Genomic DNA, 15,617 nt, shown 5'->3' with positions numbered 1-15,617 from the left:
AAAGAAAAGATAAAACTCCTGAAAGGACACCCTTCGCTTCTTGTCACATCGGTTGACACTCCCAGTAACAGTCCCGCTGTCTCCGCTCTTTTTATTCTTTTGTTCCGTTTGCCGCGGTACATAAAACAGGAGACATCGAGACAGCGCCGCTGCATTCTATGCATTGTACTTCTGGAAGAGCGTCAGCTCACACACACACACACACACACACACACTTAGCGCGTTTACAACTAAACACAACACTCACACCTGTGACATCTCATCAAAGAGAGTCACGGGCCGCGTCACCTCACACGACCGGCATTACAGAGATGCGCGCTGGACCAGCGGCACGGGGCCTTCGGGGTGCGCATGTGGAGCCGACAGTTTAATCAGAAACGGCCTGTGAAACGAGGCAGACACACAGGGGGGGGGGGTCTCCATCTTAGAAGGGGAAATCTGTGATGGGCGCACAAATGTTTATCATTTTTCTTTGTACAAAGAACCACAGACACACGAAATGTTAGGCTCAAATTACTGCACATGCTACTGGCACAACACGAGAGCAACAAAGAAATGTGTGACAATGAGCACCGGTTCACACATTAGACAGGCACTATATAACTGATATATAGAAATGAAAGGCACTATATAATAGATATATAGATATGAAAAGCACGATATAATAAATAGATATGAAAGGCACTATATAATAAAAATATATGAAAGGCACTATATAATAGATAAATAGATATTAAAAGCACTATATAATAAATAGCTATGAAATGCACTATATAATAGATATATAGATATGAAAAGCACTATATAATAAATAGATATGAAAGGCACTATATAATAGATTTATAGATATGAAAGTCACTATATAATAGATATATAGATATGAAAGGCACTATATAACTGATAGGTAGATATGAAAGGCACTATATAATAGATGTATAGATATGAAAAGCACGATATAATAGATATGAAAGGCACTATATAATAAAAATATATGAAAGGCACTATATAATAGATATTAAAAGCACTATATAATAGATATACAGATATGAAAGCACTATATAATAAACAGATATGAAAGGCACTATATAACAAATAGATAGGAAAGGCACTATATAATAGATATATAGCTATGAAAGGCACTATATAATAAATAGCTATGAAAGGCACTATATAATAGATATACAGATATGAAAAGCACTATATAATAAACAGATATGAAAGGCACTATATAACAAATAGATATGAAAGGCACTATATAATAGATATATAGATATGAAAGGCACTATATAATAGATATGAAAGGCACTATATAATAGATATGAAAGTCACTATATAATAGATGTAAAAGGCACTATATAAGATAGATATACAGACAGATGTACAAGGCACTATATAACTGATATATAGATAGACGTGAAAGGCACTATATAAGACATTTTATTAATCCAATGGGAAAAAGGAGACGCATACAGAAAGGAGAAACACATAAAAGAAAGATCCCGCGACTCACAGAACGAATCAATCAATCAATAAGTAACTAAATAAGAGTAGTAAGTGCATATTATGCAGATATTTCAAAATTAACCTAAAGAGTACATTGGGGGGAGCACCGACTCGCCAGGGTGCAGTGGACACATAAGACCCCAGAGGTGGTGGAATGAACCTGCGGCCCTCCTGGAGGGCATTTTTCACGATGGCACCCTCTTTGCCCCAACAGTGTCCAGTGTGTCCGGGGGTCCCCCCGGTGATCGCGCAGACTTTCCCAGAAGGCCACAGTGTAGAAGAACAGAAGGATGGATACGAAAGGCGCTATATAAATGACAGACGGATGGCTGGAATGTCTTTGTGCACAGGGGGACGTGTGCCTTTGTACAGAAGCTCCTCAATACACAGACAGACACCACACACCAGACAGTGGTGCTGCGTCACAGAGAGGATGTGCAGCGTTGCTCAGTTTGTCTTCATTCTCTCCTCCTCTATGACCTCCATGGCAGTCCACAGTGAGTCCCAAAACTCACCTGCCCTTTTTAATGAGCCTGTTGATTCGGTGGTCCTCTCTTGAAGTGACGTCACCAGCCCAGCCCACCACACTGGCCGTCACGGAGCTGCAGGAGATGTGAAGGAGGTCGATTCTGCTCTGGCCTTTCTTCTCGACCAGTCCAACACGTCACTGATGTGGACCCCCAAAGACTTGTAGGAGTGGACCACCACCACCACCGGGTGTCGAGGCTCTTTGGATGGTGAAAGTCAATAAGCAGCTCCTGGTTTTGCTTTCTACATTAATGACTGAAGTCCCTCACTGCCGTGGATTACGAGCGCCCACAGCGGGGGTCTCTCAGCGTGTGAGCTGCCGATTCACTGCAGTGGGCCCTTAGCGCCCCTCCTGTGTTAATAAAAAACAGTAAACCGTGGGCTCAAAGTATTCAAATCCCTTTTGAGTTTTTAATACATTTGCAGTCCTTTCTGAAGACGTCTTCACTTTGTCCTTATGGGTTACTGAGTGTGGATTGATAAGCAAAAATGTCAAAGGTGTGCGGACAGCGAGGGGGTCCGCAGCTTGGTCAACATTCACGGCACGTGTCCCGAGGCGTCACTCGAGTGTCATGTTTTCTGTGTCCCCTTGGCTGTTTTTTACTCAGCTATTCTTACAACTTGTCTTGAAGACCCCCATTTATCAAGAGTCGGGTCAAGTCGGGGGGCACGCACCGGTACAGCACATGACGAAACGGCTCAGGATCCTGGTTAGCAGCCCCCCAGGCAGACATGCGGCCCAGTGCCCCCAAATCTATCTGCCACAGCCAGGTGTTACGTGGGCATCTCCTTGGCCTGGTCCTCAGCAATGAGCCGGATCACCCTCGGGTAATGGCACCTCATGGCCGTGAGCAACACAAAGTCACACCAGTGGTACCAGAAGACCCTCTGAAGAAACACCAAAGGGGTCCGGTCTCAGTCTCAGGTCACTGGATAGCGTCCATGTCTCACAAACAGGGGGCACCAGGACTCTAAAGGCTTGGACCTTCATTCTTTTGCAGATATCAAGAGCGCCACACACCCCTTAATGGTGACCTCATGAGCCCCCCATACTCTCCCAGTCTGTCTACTGACTTCACAGGGATAGTCACATGAATGTCACCGCCGAGGTAACGAGGTCAACACTCTCTCCGCAGACAGACACGCTGCTGATGGCCGTGCCCAAGAGGTCATTAAGGTCATTAGGACCCTCGCAAGCCCAGACACCCAGACCCCTCGTTCAGCCTCTCGAGACCCCCGATAAGAGCCTTCATTGAAGATCACAGTATCATCAGTAAAGTTAAGATCAGTGATCCTCTCTTCACCAAGAGACGCCCCCCCCCCCAGCCGCTGGACCCCACGACCCTGCCCAACACCCAGTCCATGCCAGCCTTGAATAGAGTAGGAGCAGAAGAGACCCCCGACGGACCCCAGAATCAACTGGAGGGTCTGCCTCCACTTATCTGTCTGCTCGGCTTTCTTCCTCCCCGGGCCACAACAGCAAAGCCACAGCAGCCGTCACCTTCATCACATGGAAGAGTTTATTTAAATGACAAACGTGAGGATGGTGTGACCTGAAGCACAGCAGCAACTGAAAAACCCACAGAGCCACCTCGGGCTTTCAAAGCACCCCAAACACGTCGACACCCGTAAAACTCAACTCAGGCACTTGGAAGAACTCAACAACATCAGAAGTCCACCTGTGAAGGTAAAACGAGACCAGAAGAGAAGAGACAAGACGAGGCCGAGCAAACCGCCATTACAGAGTACACAGTGGGGGGGGGGGGGGGGGATACAAAGAGATTAGGGGGGCTCCTCTCACTTAAAAATGAGTGCAAGCAAATCATTTACTCAATTGGGAGCTTCCAACGCAGTAAACTTTATATCTTTAAAGAATGTCTTATTATATGCATCATTAACCAAAAATGAATACATTATTAACAATAAAAGTTCTCATCCTGTATTGCAATAGATTTTCTTTATACATTAAAAGTTTTCAAGTGAGCAAATAACCATTAAAAGTTTATAATCACTGATTGCCTTGGCAAGAAGACCAGAATACGCGCTCAAAAAAAAACAAAATGTCGTAAATCGCAAATCAGCTGCACGACTTGTGCTGGCTTTAAAACAAAAAAAAAATCAAATATAACAGTCAAAAGATGTGGCAAAGAGGTGACAAAGTGACGCACATTCATGTCACCTCTCCTTTAGTGTTGTAGCGCAATTCTCAACTGATGTTCACTAATCATTTAGAGACAAAGCGACGAAGTTAACTGAAAGGTAAAGAGCCTTAGTGAGGGAGACACAGCCTGACGAGAGGAGAACCACAAAACAACAGAAACTGCTGGTAATAGACTACATCACCCAGAATTCCAGGGCACCTCTGGCAGGAAAAAAAACTACATTACCCAGAATTCCAGGACACCTGTTAGCTCTGGTAAGACTACATTACCAGGAATTCCAGGGCACATCTGGCAGGAAAAAAAAACATTACCCAGAATTCCAGAGCATCTGTTAGCTCTGGTAGTAGACTACATTACCAGGAACTCCAGGGCACCCCTGGCAGGAACAAAAAAAACTACATTACCCAGAATTCCAGGGCACCTGTTAGCTCTGGTAAGACTACATTACCAGGAATTCCAGGGCACATCTGGAAGGAAAAAAAAACATTACCCAGAATTCCAGAGCATCTGTTAGCTCTGGTAGTAGACTACATTACCAGGAACTCCAGGGCACCCCTGGCAGGAACAAAAAAAACTACATTACCCAGAATTCCAGAGCATCTGTTAGCTCTGGTAGTAGACTACATTACCAGGAATTCCAGGGCACATCTGGCAGGAAAAAAAAACTACATTACCCAGAATTCCAGGGCACCTGTTAGCTCTGTTAGTAGACTACATCACCCAGAATTCCTGGGCACCTTCTAGAATCAAATGCATTCATTGGTGTCAGGTTCTGAAGTAGGAGCAGCGGCTTCATCTCTGGTTTCACAGTCAGTTGTACTTTCTGTGGGGTCTACAAATCTTCATGTGTGCCCACACATCTTCTTAAACATTCTGTCACCCAGCATTCAGCAGTCACATGTCAAGCTTCACCAGGATGGACCCTTAAATGTCCTCAGTGCCTTAGTTAGGCCTTTTTCTTTTGAAATTCTCCAACTAAAATAAGAAAAAAAGCAATTAGATTAGTCAGTCAGTCAGTCATTTTCTAACCTGCTTAATCCTGAACAAGGTCACGGGGGTCTGCTGGATCCCCCTTCACCCTTTGTCACTGTACTGCATTTTATGTTGACTTTTTGGGAAGTAGAAGTCTGGGAATTTATTGACGTGGACAAATGTGTTGGTCCCCTTACAGCTCATTAAAAAAGTCAAAAGTGATGAAATGAAAACCCGTGTACCTGCACGCCTTTGATTTGTCACTCAGTAAAGCAGAGAGGGTGTGACAGGAGATCAGGTGCTGATTATTCTACAAAGGTATCTTCTAAAATGATCTGGACACATTTGTTGGGAATCCCTAGGAAGAACTTGACTCGAGTGATTTCTTACAAACTTGCTTATTTCTTGTATTCATATCAAATGTCTCCCATTGTGCAGTCAGCCATTCAGGCAATTTAAATGGAGAAAAGTCGTCACTCTGTTGTTTGGTGTCACCGTGTGTCCCACACTGAACGTGGATTAGAGAAGGCAAAGGAGAGACTGGTCTGAGGGGATCAGAAAGAAAATGACAGACAAGAATGTTAAAGGCTAGAAGACCACCTCCAAGCAGCTCGATGTTCCTCTAACAAGAGTTATTACGATGCTGATGGTCCACACGACTGTAATCAACATCCTTGGCTGTGGACACAATAGGAATATCATCCCCAGAATAGGCAGAAGTATAATGAGAGCAGCAGATAAAAAGCCAAGGACAACTTCCAGAGAGATACGAGCTGAACTCCAACGTCGAGGTCCATCGGTGTCTCACTGCACCATCCAGTGGGCTCAATGGAAGAAAACCCAGGAGGAGTCCACATGAAAAAGCCAGACTGGTATTTGCTAAAGAAGCCACAATGCTTCTGGGAGAAGGTCCTCTGGACAGATGAGACACCGACTGGAGCTTCATGACGAGTCCCATCAGCTCGGTGTCCACAGATAAACACACAAAGTTTTCAAAGAAAAGAACAGCAGACCTACTGTGAGACATGGAGGAGACTCGGTTAGGTTTTGGTTCTGCTTGGCTGCGTTTGGCACGGGGTTGGGGGGCATTGAATTTGTACAGGGAACCATGAAATCTCAAAGCTATTAAGACATTCCAGAGTGAAAAGTCATGAAGCCCCATCTCAGTCAAAGGTCACGGACCCTCAAACAGGATAATCAGCCAAAACACACCAAGAATGGCCGAGAACAAAACATTGGACTATTCTGAAGGGGTCTTCTAGGAGCCCTGATTTGAATCCCATCGAGCATCTATGGAAAGACCTGAAACGTGCAGTTAGGAGAAGACCCCCCCCCCACTTCATAACTCACACACCTGGAGCAGCTGGCCAGGAGACCTGTGGACAGGCAAGAGACGTCTCATGGAGACCACCAGGAATTGCTTGTGTGCTGTGATTGCCTATAAATATTGTGCAGCCAAATATTAGGGTTAAGGGTCCCTTCATTTGTGTCCATGCCATTTGTGTTCTTATTTGAAATATTCGGTTGAATCAAAACTCTAAAGCAAAGTCTGATTTTTGTTGAATACGGAATAAACAACGATGGGTGCTGATGACTTTTGTCATTTCAGAGACACCTGTGAGTTCTTCTGTTTTTCATGGAGGGGTACCAACAAATGTGTCCTCATTTGCCAAGGTTACAATAAAAATTAAACACACTTGAAATATTTGGACCCCTCTTTAGCCACACGTTTTCTGAGCTCACCTCTTACAGCACACAGCTATGGAAAAAGAGTAAACGTTTAAGGTCATGTATGTCACGATGAAAGGGAGAACATGCCATTACCTCTTTCTTCACCATTTGACACCTGGCAAGGGCATCTTTGGCCGCTTCCTATTGGAAGATCAAAATTCAACAATCATGACGTACCCCAGACAAGAGGACTAAGTTAAGCCTCCATAATAAAGAGAAGCTCTTACTCGGTTTCCTTCTTTTGAAAAGCGACCGACAGAGTTTTCAAATCCATCAATAAACTTCTCCAGAATAATCTGATAGCCTGCAAAGAGAGCACGAAGTTAAACAGTGCGATGTAAAAGCAGTGCAATCAAAGTGTGAAATAAAAAATAAAGAACAAAAAAATATATACAGTAATCCCTCGCTGTATCGCGCTTCGACTTTCGCGGCTTCACTCTATCGCGGATTTTATATGTAAGCATATCTAAATATATAACGTGGATTTTTCGCTGCTTCACGGGTTTCTTCGGACATTGGGTCTTTTTACTTCTGGTACTTGCTTCCTCAGTTGGTTTACCCTGTTGATTTCATACAAGGGACGCTATTGGCGGATGGCTGAGAAGCTAACCAATCAGAGCACGCAGTTAAGTTGCTGTGTGCTGATTGGCTCAGCAACGGAGCTCCGAATTCGATTCCGCTGCATTAACCAGGAAGTCTCGTCTCGCTCATTCAGCATCAACGTGTTTTGCTGTGTAAAGAGTTAACTTTTGTGTTTCTCTTTGTGCGTAATCAAGCCCTTTATTATGGCTCCAAAACGATCTGCTCCTGCTACTGCTTCAGGGGCTGTGCCCAAGCGCCAACGGAAGATGCTAACGATTGCCGAAAAGGTAAAAGGTTTCGATATGTTGAAGGAAGGGAACTGCTACACCGCTGTAGGACGCCATTACGGCATCAATGAGTCCACGATTCTTTTTATTTAAAAAGGAGGAAAAGAATAGAAGATCTACGGACGCAGTGTCCTTAAACCAGGGCACAAAATGAGTTGTAAGTGGACGTAATAAGACGGTAGTCCAGATGGGACCTGCTTTAGAGATTTGGATTGAAGACTGCCAGAAGAAGAACAACGGCGGTGCTACACAGTCGCCTGAAGAGGCTCCTTTAGAAGAGCTGTAACGCTCTCCTTTGTTGTGCAGTAAAATTAAACTCATCGTTATCAGACAAGTCGTCGTGTCATTGTTGGTGAGTAACATAATTAATTTTCTACATACAGTACTTAGTACAAGCATGTACATTTAGTGTCACTGTACACACATTTTACTGTATACAAATTTTCTGGCATTGTATGTATTTATTGCTGGTGGCCTGTCTGTCGTAATGGCTGTAACATATGTGATATCGGAGACGCTCGATATCTTTAAAATAATATTTAGGTTTAACTGTATATAAACAGTGTGTTTACAGACATAATTTCAACGAATCTTACCTAATATCTAAGAGAATACAAAGGGTTTATGCTGTATAACTGTGCGGGAAATGTTTATAAGAGTGTGGGAGAGTTTATAAGGGCTTAAATATATAAAAATAACTATATGAACACATGGTTATTACTTCGCGGATTTTAACCTTTCGTGGGGGGTTCTGGAACGCAACCCCCGCGATCGAGGAGGGATCATTGTATATATATTGTCACACACGTGCGATTTGGAGGAAGCTGAGTGGACCAAGTGGAGGTAATTACCTGCCAGGCCAGGGGGGTGGCCAAAAATAGGAAAAGCTGATTCAGCAGCAACAACGCCACTACTGGTGTCGGCGCCAAGACTGACGTCACTTCCGGTTCCAGTTTGGGCTTTTCACCACTCAAGGAAGTTCAGTCTGTAACTCAATGCAGGCACACCATTGCCTATTTTCAAACCCTTTTCCAGCCAGGGACAATATACGGGTGGCTGCCCCAAACCTTTTTCATGTGTTGAGACCGATTCTTTTACAATATATATATGGTATATACTCATGTATTACGTCAGGTCTTAAAACCCGAAAAAAACGATCACAAAATCAGACCCCGACTTATACGCCTGTTCAAAAATACGATACTTAATTTATTTTTTTACATCTTCTTGCCTCCTCCAATCTCGCACCAGTTTCTCGGAGACATCGAATTTTGTTGCAGCAGCGCGGTTACCAATTTCTTTCATTACTTCAACGATGTTTAATTTAAAACCAGCTTCATATTTTCTTCTGATCGAACGCTCCATCATAGATAAGGGATGCTCTTACGATAAAGGTGTATGAGGGTGTGAGATACAAAACACACAAAACGGTGCAAATGTTGCTTCGGGTATCAGCGTGTAGTCATGTAAGCACAATACATAGAAAAGAAAAGGCCGTGTGCTCCGTGGTTACTCTTTCAGGTACAGAAGCGTATTAGGGCCACGGGGAAGAAAAAAAAAAAAAGAATATGTCGAGAATAAAGTCGAGGAGAGGAAGTCAGTTTAAGAAGCATGTACCAAGTAACACGGGGCAGGGAACACTTAACACAAAGCATTTAATGTGCTGCATTACTTATGATGGTGCTTGAGAAAATCTAGTAAATTAAACATTTAAAAATGACGTTTACGACGTTCTACTTCAATGACAAAATAAACTACAAGAATAAAGTCGACATAAACATCAAGATTAAAGTGGAAATGTCGAGAATAAAGTCAACATGTCGACTTTAATCTCAACATACACTTTTTTTCTGCTTCACTGTGTCCATATTTATTTTTTTGCTTCTCCGTGGCCCTAATACGATTCCGTACTCAGGAGGGCGACATCATATCATAATCTCTTGGACCAATAGCGTGAGTTTTCCGCATTCGACTTATACGACTGACATTATAAAATACCAGAAATTATACTGTAAAATCAAGTCTCGACTTATCTGCAGGAGAACTTAAACGCGAGTGTATACGGTATACAAAACGGCAGGTACTGTACCTTTGCAGACTTCCGGACTGGGCTTTTCAAGGAGATTCATTTGCCACTGGATATGCTGACAGAGGTCCCTGTGCTTCATAAGGAGGTCCCGAGGAGGTTCTCGGTGTTCACGCTTGTATTCTGAAATCTTAAAGGACAATTTGTACGTTCACACACGTTCAAAAGTATAGAATTCATATTCCTCTTCTCGTTATACTTGTGAACACGTCTCACTCTCCCTCGACATTCGTTCATCATATACAATATGCTCCTCTAAAGCTCAACTAGATACTACTACGCATAACTCCTTCAAGTCACTGGTCAGTCAGACCTGGACAGAATCAAAATCTAGGCAGACGTTTACTTCTTCTTTTTTTTTTTTTTTAATCATGGTTCTACAGTCCATACTAACCCCGACTTTCTCTGTTGTACTTTTTCCGGTTTTCTGTGGTGGCGATCTGCGCCATCACCACCTGATCTGGGCACCATGCAGTCCCTACATTGAAGGATTGAAGGTCAGAGGTCCACATGACCATCGTTGTCTAATTCCTCCACGTAAAGCCTGAAAACCATGAGAACTGATTTGGATCATCTATGTTAGGTAGAATGCCTGGTGGGGGCCGGGTGGTCTCGTGGCCTTGGAACCCCTGCAGATTTTGGTTTTTTTTTCTCCAGCTGTCTAGTTTTTTCTGTCCTCCCAGCCATCCAACTTTACTTTACTCTTTGTTAATCAGTATTGCCTAATCTTATTGTTATATTATTTCTTTTTTCTTTCTTCATCTTGTAAAACATTTTGAGCTCCATCATTTGTATGAAAATGTGCTCTAGAAATAAATGTTGTAGTTGCTGTTACTGTAAATAAACAACACATAAGGAGTAAAAGTATTAAACGTGAATTTAACAAGTGTGGAGAGAGTGTCTGAAAGGTGGAAGTCCAACTATGGAAAAGGACTTTGGAGTCACAAGAACTCTTCAGAATGAGTGTATAAAAACAATTTTACGTTTCATCGCGCTCTGAGCTGGGTATGGGCCAAAGGAGGAAACACTTTTTGTCAGGTCTCATCTAGAATACTGTGTGGCTTCTTTATCAGTAAATTATAAAAAACGATCAACAGAACTAGACAAAATCTAGAGACGAGTAGGAAGACTAACAATGTGGATTAGAACAGGCCATTCAGCGCAACGAAGCTCACCAGTCCAGTCCACTTAATTCTTCTACAATAACATCAAGTCAAGTTTTGAAAGTCCCTAAAGTCTTACTGTCTACCACGCTACTTGGTCACTCATTCCATTATTTACATGTTCTATAACTCTGTGGTGTGTTGTACCGGTAACATCACTTCAAGTGAGGCCCACTGAATTAACAAGCTGATTATGAAAGCAGGCTCAGTAAAGGGAAGCCCACTGGACCCGCTGGAGGTTGTAGTGGAGTACAGAATGAAGACACACAAGCATTGAGGACATTGAGCCAGTTAATTAATTAGCAGAAGTATGTAAAGAAGCGCTGGGGGCTCCTTCATACCTACAGCAATATGCCTTTAGCACCTTGCTATGACTACTCTTATCTTTGACTAATTCAGAACATTTTCTTTTTTGTAATTCCAGTGTCTGCTCAAAGGGGTTGTTTTTATTAAAATTAGGGGGCTTTTCCCCCCTGCTCGCTTCACTTGCCAACCCCTGGGCCTGCGCTACGTGCTACCTCTTTGTGGTTCTGTCACTCACGTATGGGGATGCGGATGTGCAATTTAAACAGATTGTTATTTTCATGGGAATTGTTACATATACATAATAGAACTATTTTACATTACAGCGAGTAATTAACCACAGTAAAAAATAGTAAAATGTAATAATTTAAAAGTAAATTATACTTCATGTTGCGTTAGGTGTATTCATTGCGTTATACGATTTTGTTCTGTTTGGTTTTAAAATTAACACACAAATACTTTTTAAACTTACACTTTTACTGTAACACTTCAGCAAAAACAATTTTTGAATTAAATTTTCATCAATATCACATTGAAATTTGATTCCGTGTTTGGGCTTTCATCGTGACGACGCAATGTATAACTGCCCATGATTTAATTTCGTTTCTTTCTCTCTCTTAAATAAAACGACTTTTTCGAATGTTTGGCTCTGAGATTTGTTAATTGTCTTTGCAAAAGCTATTCTAAATGGAAACTGTTAATGTTTTAATGTGAATGGCTTATCAAGATCTCCTTTGGTGTCTAATGTTATCCCCTGAAGATGTACTACATTACCTTTCTTGGATTCATCCTTCTTTCTACAGTAATTCGGTCGCTGGAAGACCAGACAGTGTTAACCGTTGTAGATATTCTTCGTGATATTGTAAGCTGATGTTTTCATCTTCCACACCATCACCACCAACTGTTTCAGCAGAGACTATTGATATGCATTTAACCAATTTTCTGTTTAACCGATCGACATTTTTGGTGTTAATTTGTTTGACTTCATCGTTTCTAGGTGCAAGGATTGCCTGTGTACTCATTTCTTCGGTTGATAACCCTTTATGATGACATTCTTCAATAAGATTTGGACATAATACATCTTCATTAATTGGGAACTTGAAAACGTTAACATTTATAAGAGCTGAGAGCGCAGGAACTGTGTCTGTGAAAAGCATTCACACGAATGAGAGGTGTGAGGACCAAGGTCTTGTTTTAAAATGGTTGAGAGGAGGGCGGGACTTGAAAAAATCTCTTCAAAAAAGTCTTGTGTCGGTGTAGGATTTTTTTTTATATAATAGAAAGATATTTCTATATTTAGCTTCTTAAAAAGCTAAATTTCCCCTTGGGATAAATTAATCACCTATGTACTTATGTGCATTCATACTTACTGTCTGATAATCTGTGTATTGTCAGACAGAGAGAGTAGGGGCACCTACATAAGTACAATAAGGGCAACAATAAGGGTGAGAGGGCGCCGTCAGTAAAACCTTCTCCTTTTTTGCTTCTATAACCAATGGATGGGATATCCAGAACATTGGTGCCAGAATGTTCTTTTGAAAAAAAGTGTAACTGAAGTATTTTATCCATCTATATTTTACTTTTGTAAGTTGATCAGAGTGTATATGAATATTCAACAAGTAAGCCATGACTTGCTGTTTGAACTGGCTATAAATATGAGGTGGCCCAGAGGCCAAAATTCCCTTACTCATTCATCAACGCTTCCAGACTCCGACTCCCTGGGTTAAGTGCAGGGCTCTCTTTTAACTCCGGACGAGGAGGAGCACTACCTGAGGGAAACTATACCTCTGGGAAACACTTCCAGGTCAGGCAGGACCCCAAAGGTCCTTGGGCAGTCAGTATCCAACAACTCCCCCTGGCGGCCCACACAGATCCCAGCATGGCAGACTAATGGGGCCACATCTGCCATGCTGCCCTGTGGGGCTCGCTAGATGGGAAGCTGACACCCAGTGGATAGGGGAACATTCTGCCCATTTCAGGAAGTCACCCACTGGACCCAAGCATCCTCCTTTCCACATGTCCTGGCATTGGCAGAGGAATATCACCGCTCCCCAGCTGACCTTCCTGTTCCATGGACACCTAGCTAGGAAAGTGAGCAGGATCCATCTCAACAGGGATGCTGGTTAGTCCATCACACTATCTATCTATCTATCTATCTATCTATCTATCTATCTATCTATCTATCTATCTATCTATCTATCTATCTATCTATCTATCTATCTATCTATCTATCTATCTATCTATCTATCATATAGTGCCTTTCATCTATCTATCTATCTATCTATCATATAGTGCCTTTCATCTATCTATCTATCAATCATATAGTGCCTTTCATCCATCTATCTATCAATCATACAGTGCCTTTCATCCATCTATCTATCAATCATACAGTGCCTTTCATCTATCTATCTATCTATCTATCTATCTATCTATCGCACAGTGCCTTTCATCTATCTATCTATCTATCATATAGTTCCTTTCATCTTTCTATCTATCTATCCATCATATAGTGCCTTTCATCTATCTATCTATCCATCATACAGTGCCTTTCATCTATCTATCCATCCATCATACAGTGCCTTTCATCTATCTATCTATCCATCATATAGTGCCTTTCATCTATCTATCCATCATACAGTGCCTTTCATCTATCTATCCATCATACAGTGCCTTTCATCTATCTATCTATCATATAGTGCCTTTCATCTATCTATCTATCATATAGTGCCTTTCTATCTATCTATCTATCTATCTATCTATCTATCTATCTATCTATCTATCTATCTATCTATCTATCTATCTATCTATCTATCTATCTATCTATCTATCTATCATATAGTGTCTTTCATCTTTCTATCTACCTACCAACCTACATGGGAAAGATAAGAAAGTACACATAATTTAAATAAGGAAAAGTGTGTGCCCTTCATAATTGTGGGTATGGCTATAAAAATACCTAAATGCTGTAAAATGCCCATATCTACAGTTACGGCTAAAAATTAAAAAGTACAAATCAACTGGAACGGTTACCAACTTTCCTGGAAAAGGACCCCAATTTATTTTGCCCCCATGCACTGTGAGCAGAATGGTAACAGAGGTTAAAAAAGGCTCACTGTTGAAGAAATACTGAAAAAAGTAGTATGTTGGGGCCACCAAGTCTCCAAATGTACCATCAGACGTCAATTCCGTGCCAACAGATTACCTGGAAAGCAGGTCACAAAGTAAAAAAGCGCCTGGAGTTTGCTATATGCTACTGGAACTTTGATTGGAACCGTATTATGTGGGGAGATGAAATGAAATTGGAAGTTTTTGGCAGCAAACATTCAAGGTGAGCTTGACGTAAAAAGAAGGACGGCTATACCGGTAAAGACCCTGATCTCCACTGTCAAGTCTGGTGGCGGCTATGTGAAGTTGTGGGGCTGATTTTCCTTCAAAGGCCCTGGAAACCTTGTTAGGGTACATAGCGTCATGGACTCTGTGAAATACCAGGGGATTTTAAATATAAATCTGACTGTCTCTGCCAGGAAACTAAAAGTGAGTCAATGTTGGATCTTCAAGCAGGACAATGATACAGAAACTTCTGTCTCAATCAACACAAAACAATGGTTAAAGGAGCACAAAACCAGGCTTCTGCTACGGCCCTCTCCTGGCCCCACTGAAAACCTTTGGGATGACCTGAAGAAGAGAGTGCATTAAAGAGGCCCTCAGACCCTCGATGATGAGGAGTGATTCTTAAAAGAGGAACGGTCTCAGATTGCCTGCTTGATATTCTCCAACCTGATGAGATGTTATAGGAGAAAACTCGGCGCTACTTTATTGGTAAAGGAAGGCTGTACAAAGTATTACATGCAGGGCTGCCAATAACTGTGGAATGTGTGGTTTTGATAAAAAATAATTATTTCTTGGAGAGGAATTCTTTTTTCTCAGAATAAATACTTCAGATAAAGGTTGGATTTCTCTCATCATTTTCAGTGTGAGATTTTGGTGATTCACCAAAAAAGGATTTTTTATAACCTTTTATATAGTAAGAGTCAAACCCTTTAAGTTGATGTCAATGGTAAATTTATCGTAGTTTGCTTAGTTTGAACTTGAATATAATGAAGATTAACAGAGAGCTAATGGAAGATTCTGGTCCACTCCCTATAAGATAAAAGTAATGGATTGTTCTTAATGTTAGCTCAGTGTAACAACAGAGCATCTCTTGGACTGAAGGCAGGCGGCTAGAAAGAAACCTGAACTGCATTAAAGGCATCGAGCTTTCTGACCGTTATGTACGTACTGTAGATCCTAGGGTGATAAC

General features: G+C 41.8%; 1 protein-coding gene across 8 annotated transcripts in view; it reads right to left on the bottom strand.

The window, feature by feature from the left end:
• Positions 1–3,869: 3,869 nt before the first annotated feature.
• cc2d1a (coiled-coil and C2 domain containing 1A) overlaps positions 3,870–15,617 on the bottom strand; it is a 96,773-nt gene continuing 85,025 nt past the window's right edge. Inside the window, exons 26-31 of one of the 8 annotated variants that reach the window (XR_007933775.1) lie at positions 9,855–9,981; positions 7,124–7,200; positions 6,990–7,037; positions 4,931–5,168; positions 4,480–4,614; positions 3,870–4,391 (exon numbers count right to left, since the gene is read on the bottom strand). Coding sequence is in view for 1 of the 8 variants with exons in the window: in XM_028822562.2 (XP_028678395.2) it covers positions 5,136–5,168; positions 6,990–7,037; positions 7,124–7,200; positions 9,855–9,981 (285 nt within the window). In the remaining 7 variants the exon portion in view is untranslated. Of the gene's footprint in view, positions 4,436–4,479; positions 4,615–4,694; positions 5,169–6,989; positions 7,038–7,123; positions 7,201–9,854; positions 9,982–15,617 lie in introns of those variants that run through there. The other 7 variants (XR_007933773.1, XR_007933774.1, XR_007933770.1 and 4 more) reach the window with 7 other exon arrangements.

The sequence above is a fragment of the Erpetoichthys calabaricus genome, chromosome 17 (assembly GCF_900747795.2).
Source record: "Erpetoichthys calabaricus chromosome 17, fErpCal1.3, whole genome shotgun sequence".
Lineage (NCBI taxonomy): Eukaryota > Metazoa > Chordata > Cladistia > Polypteriformes > Polypteridae > Erpetoichthys > Erpetoichthys calabaricus.
This window is presented reverse-complemented; position numbering and strand designations above follow the sequence as displayed.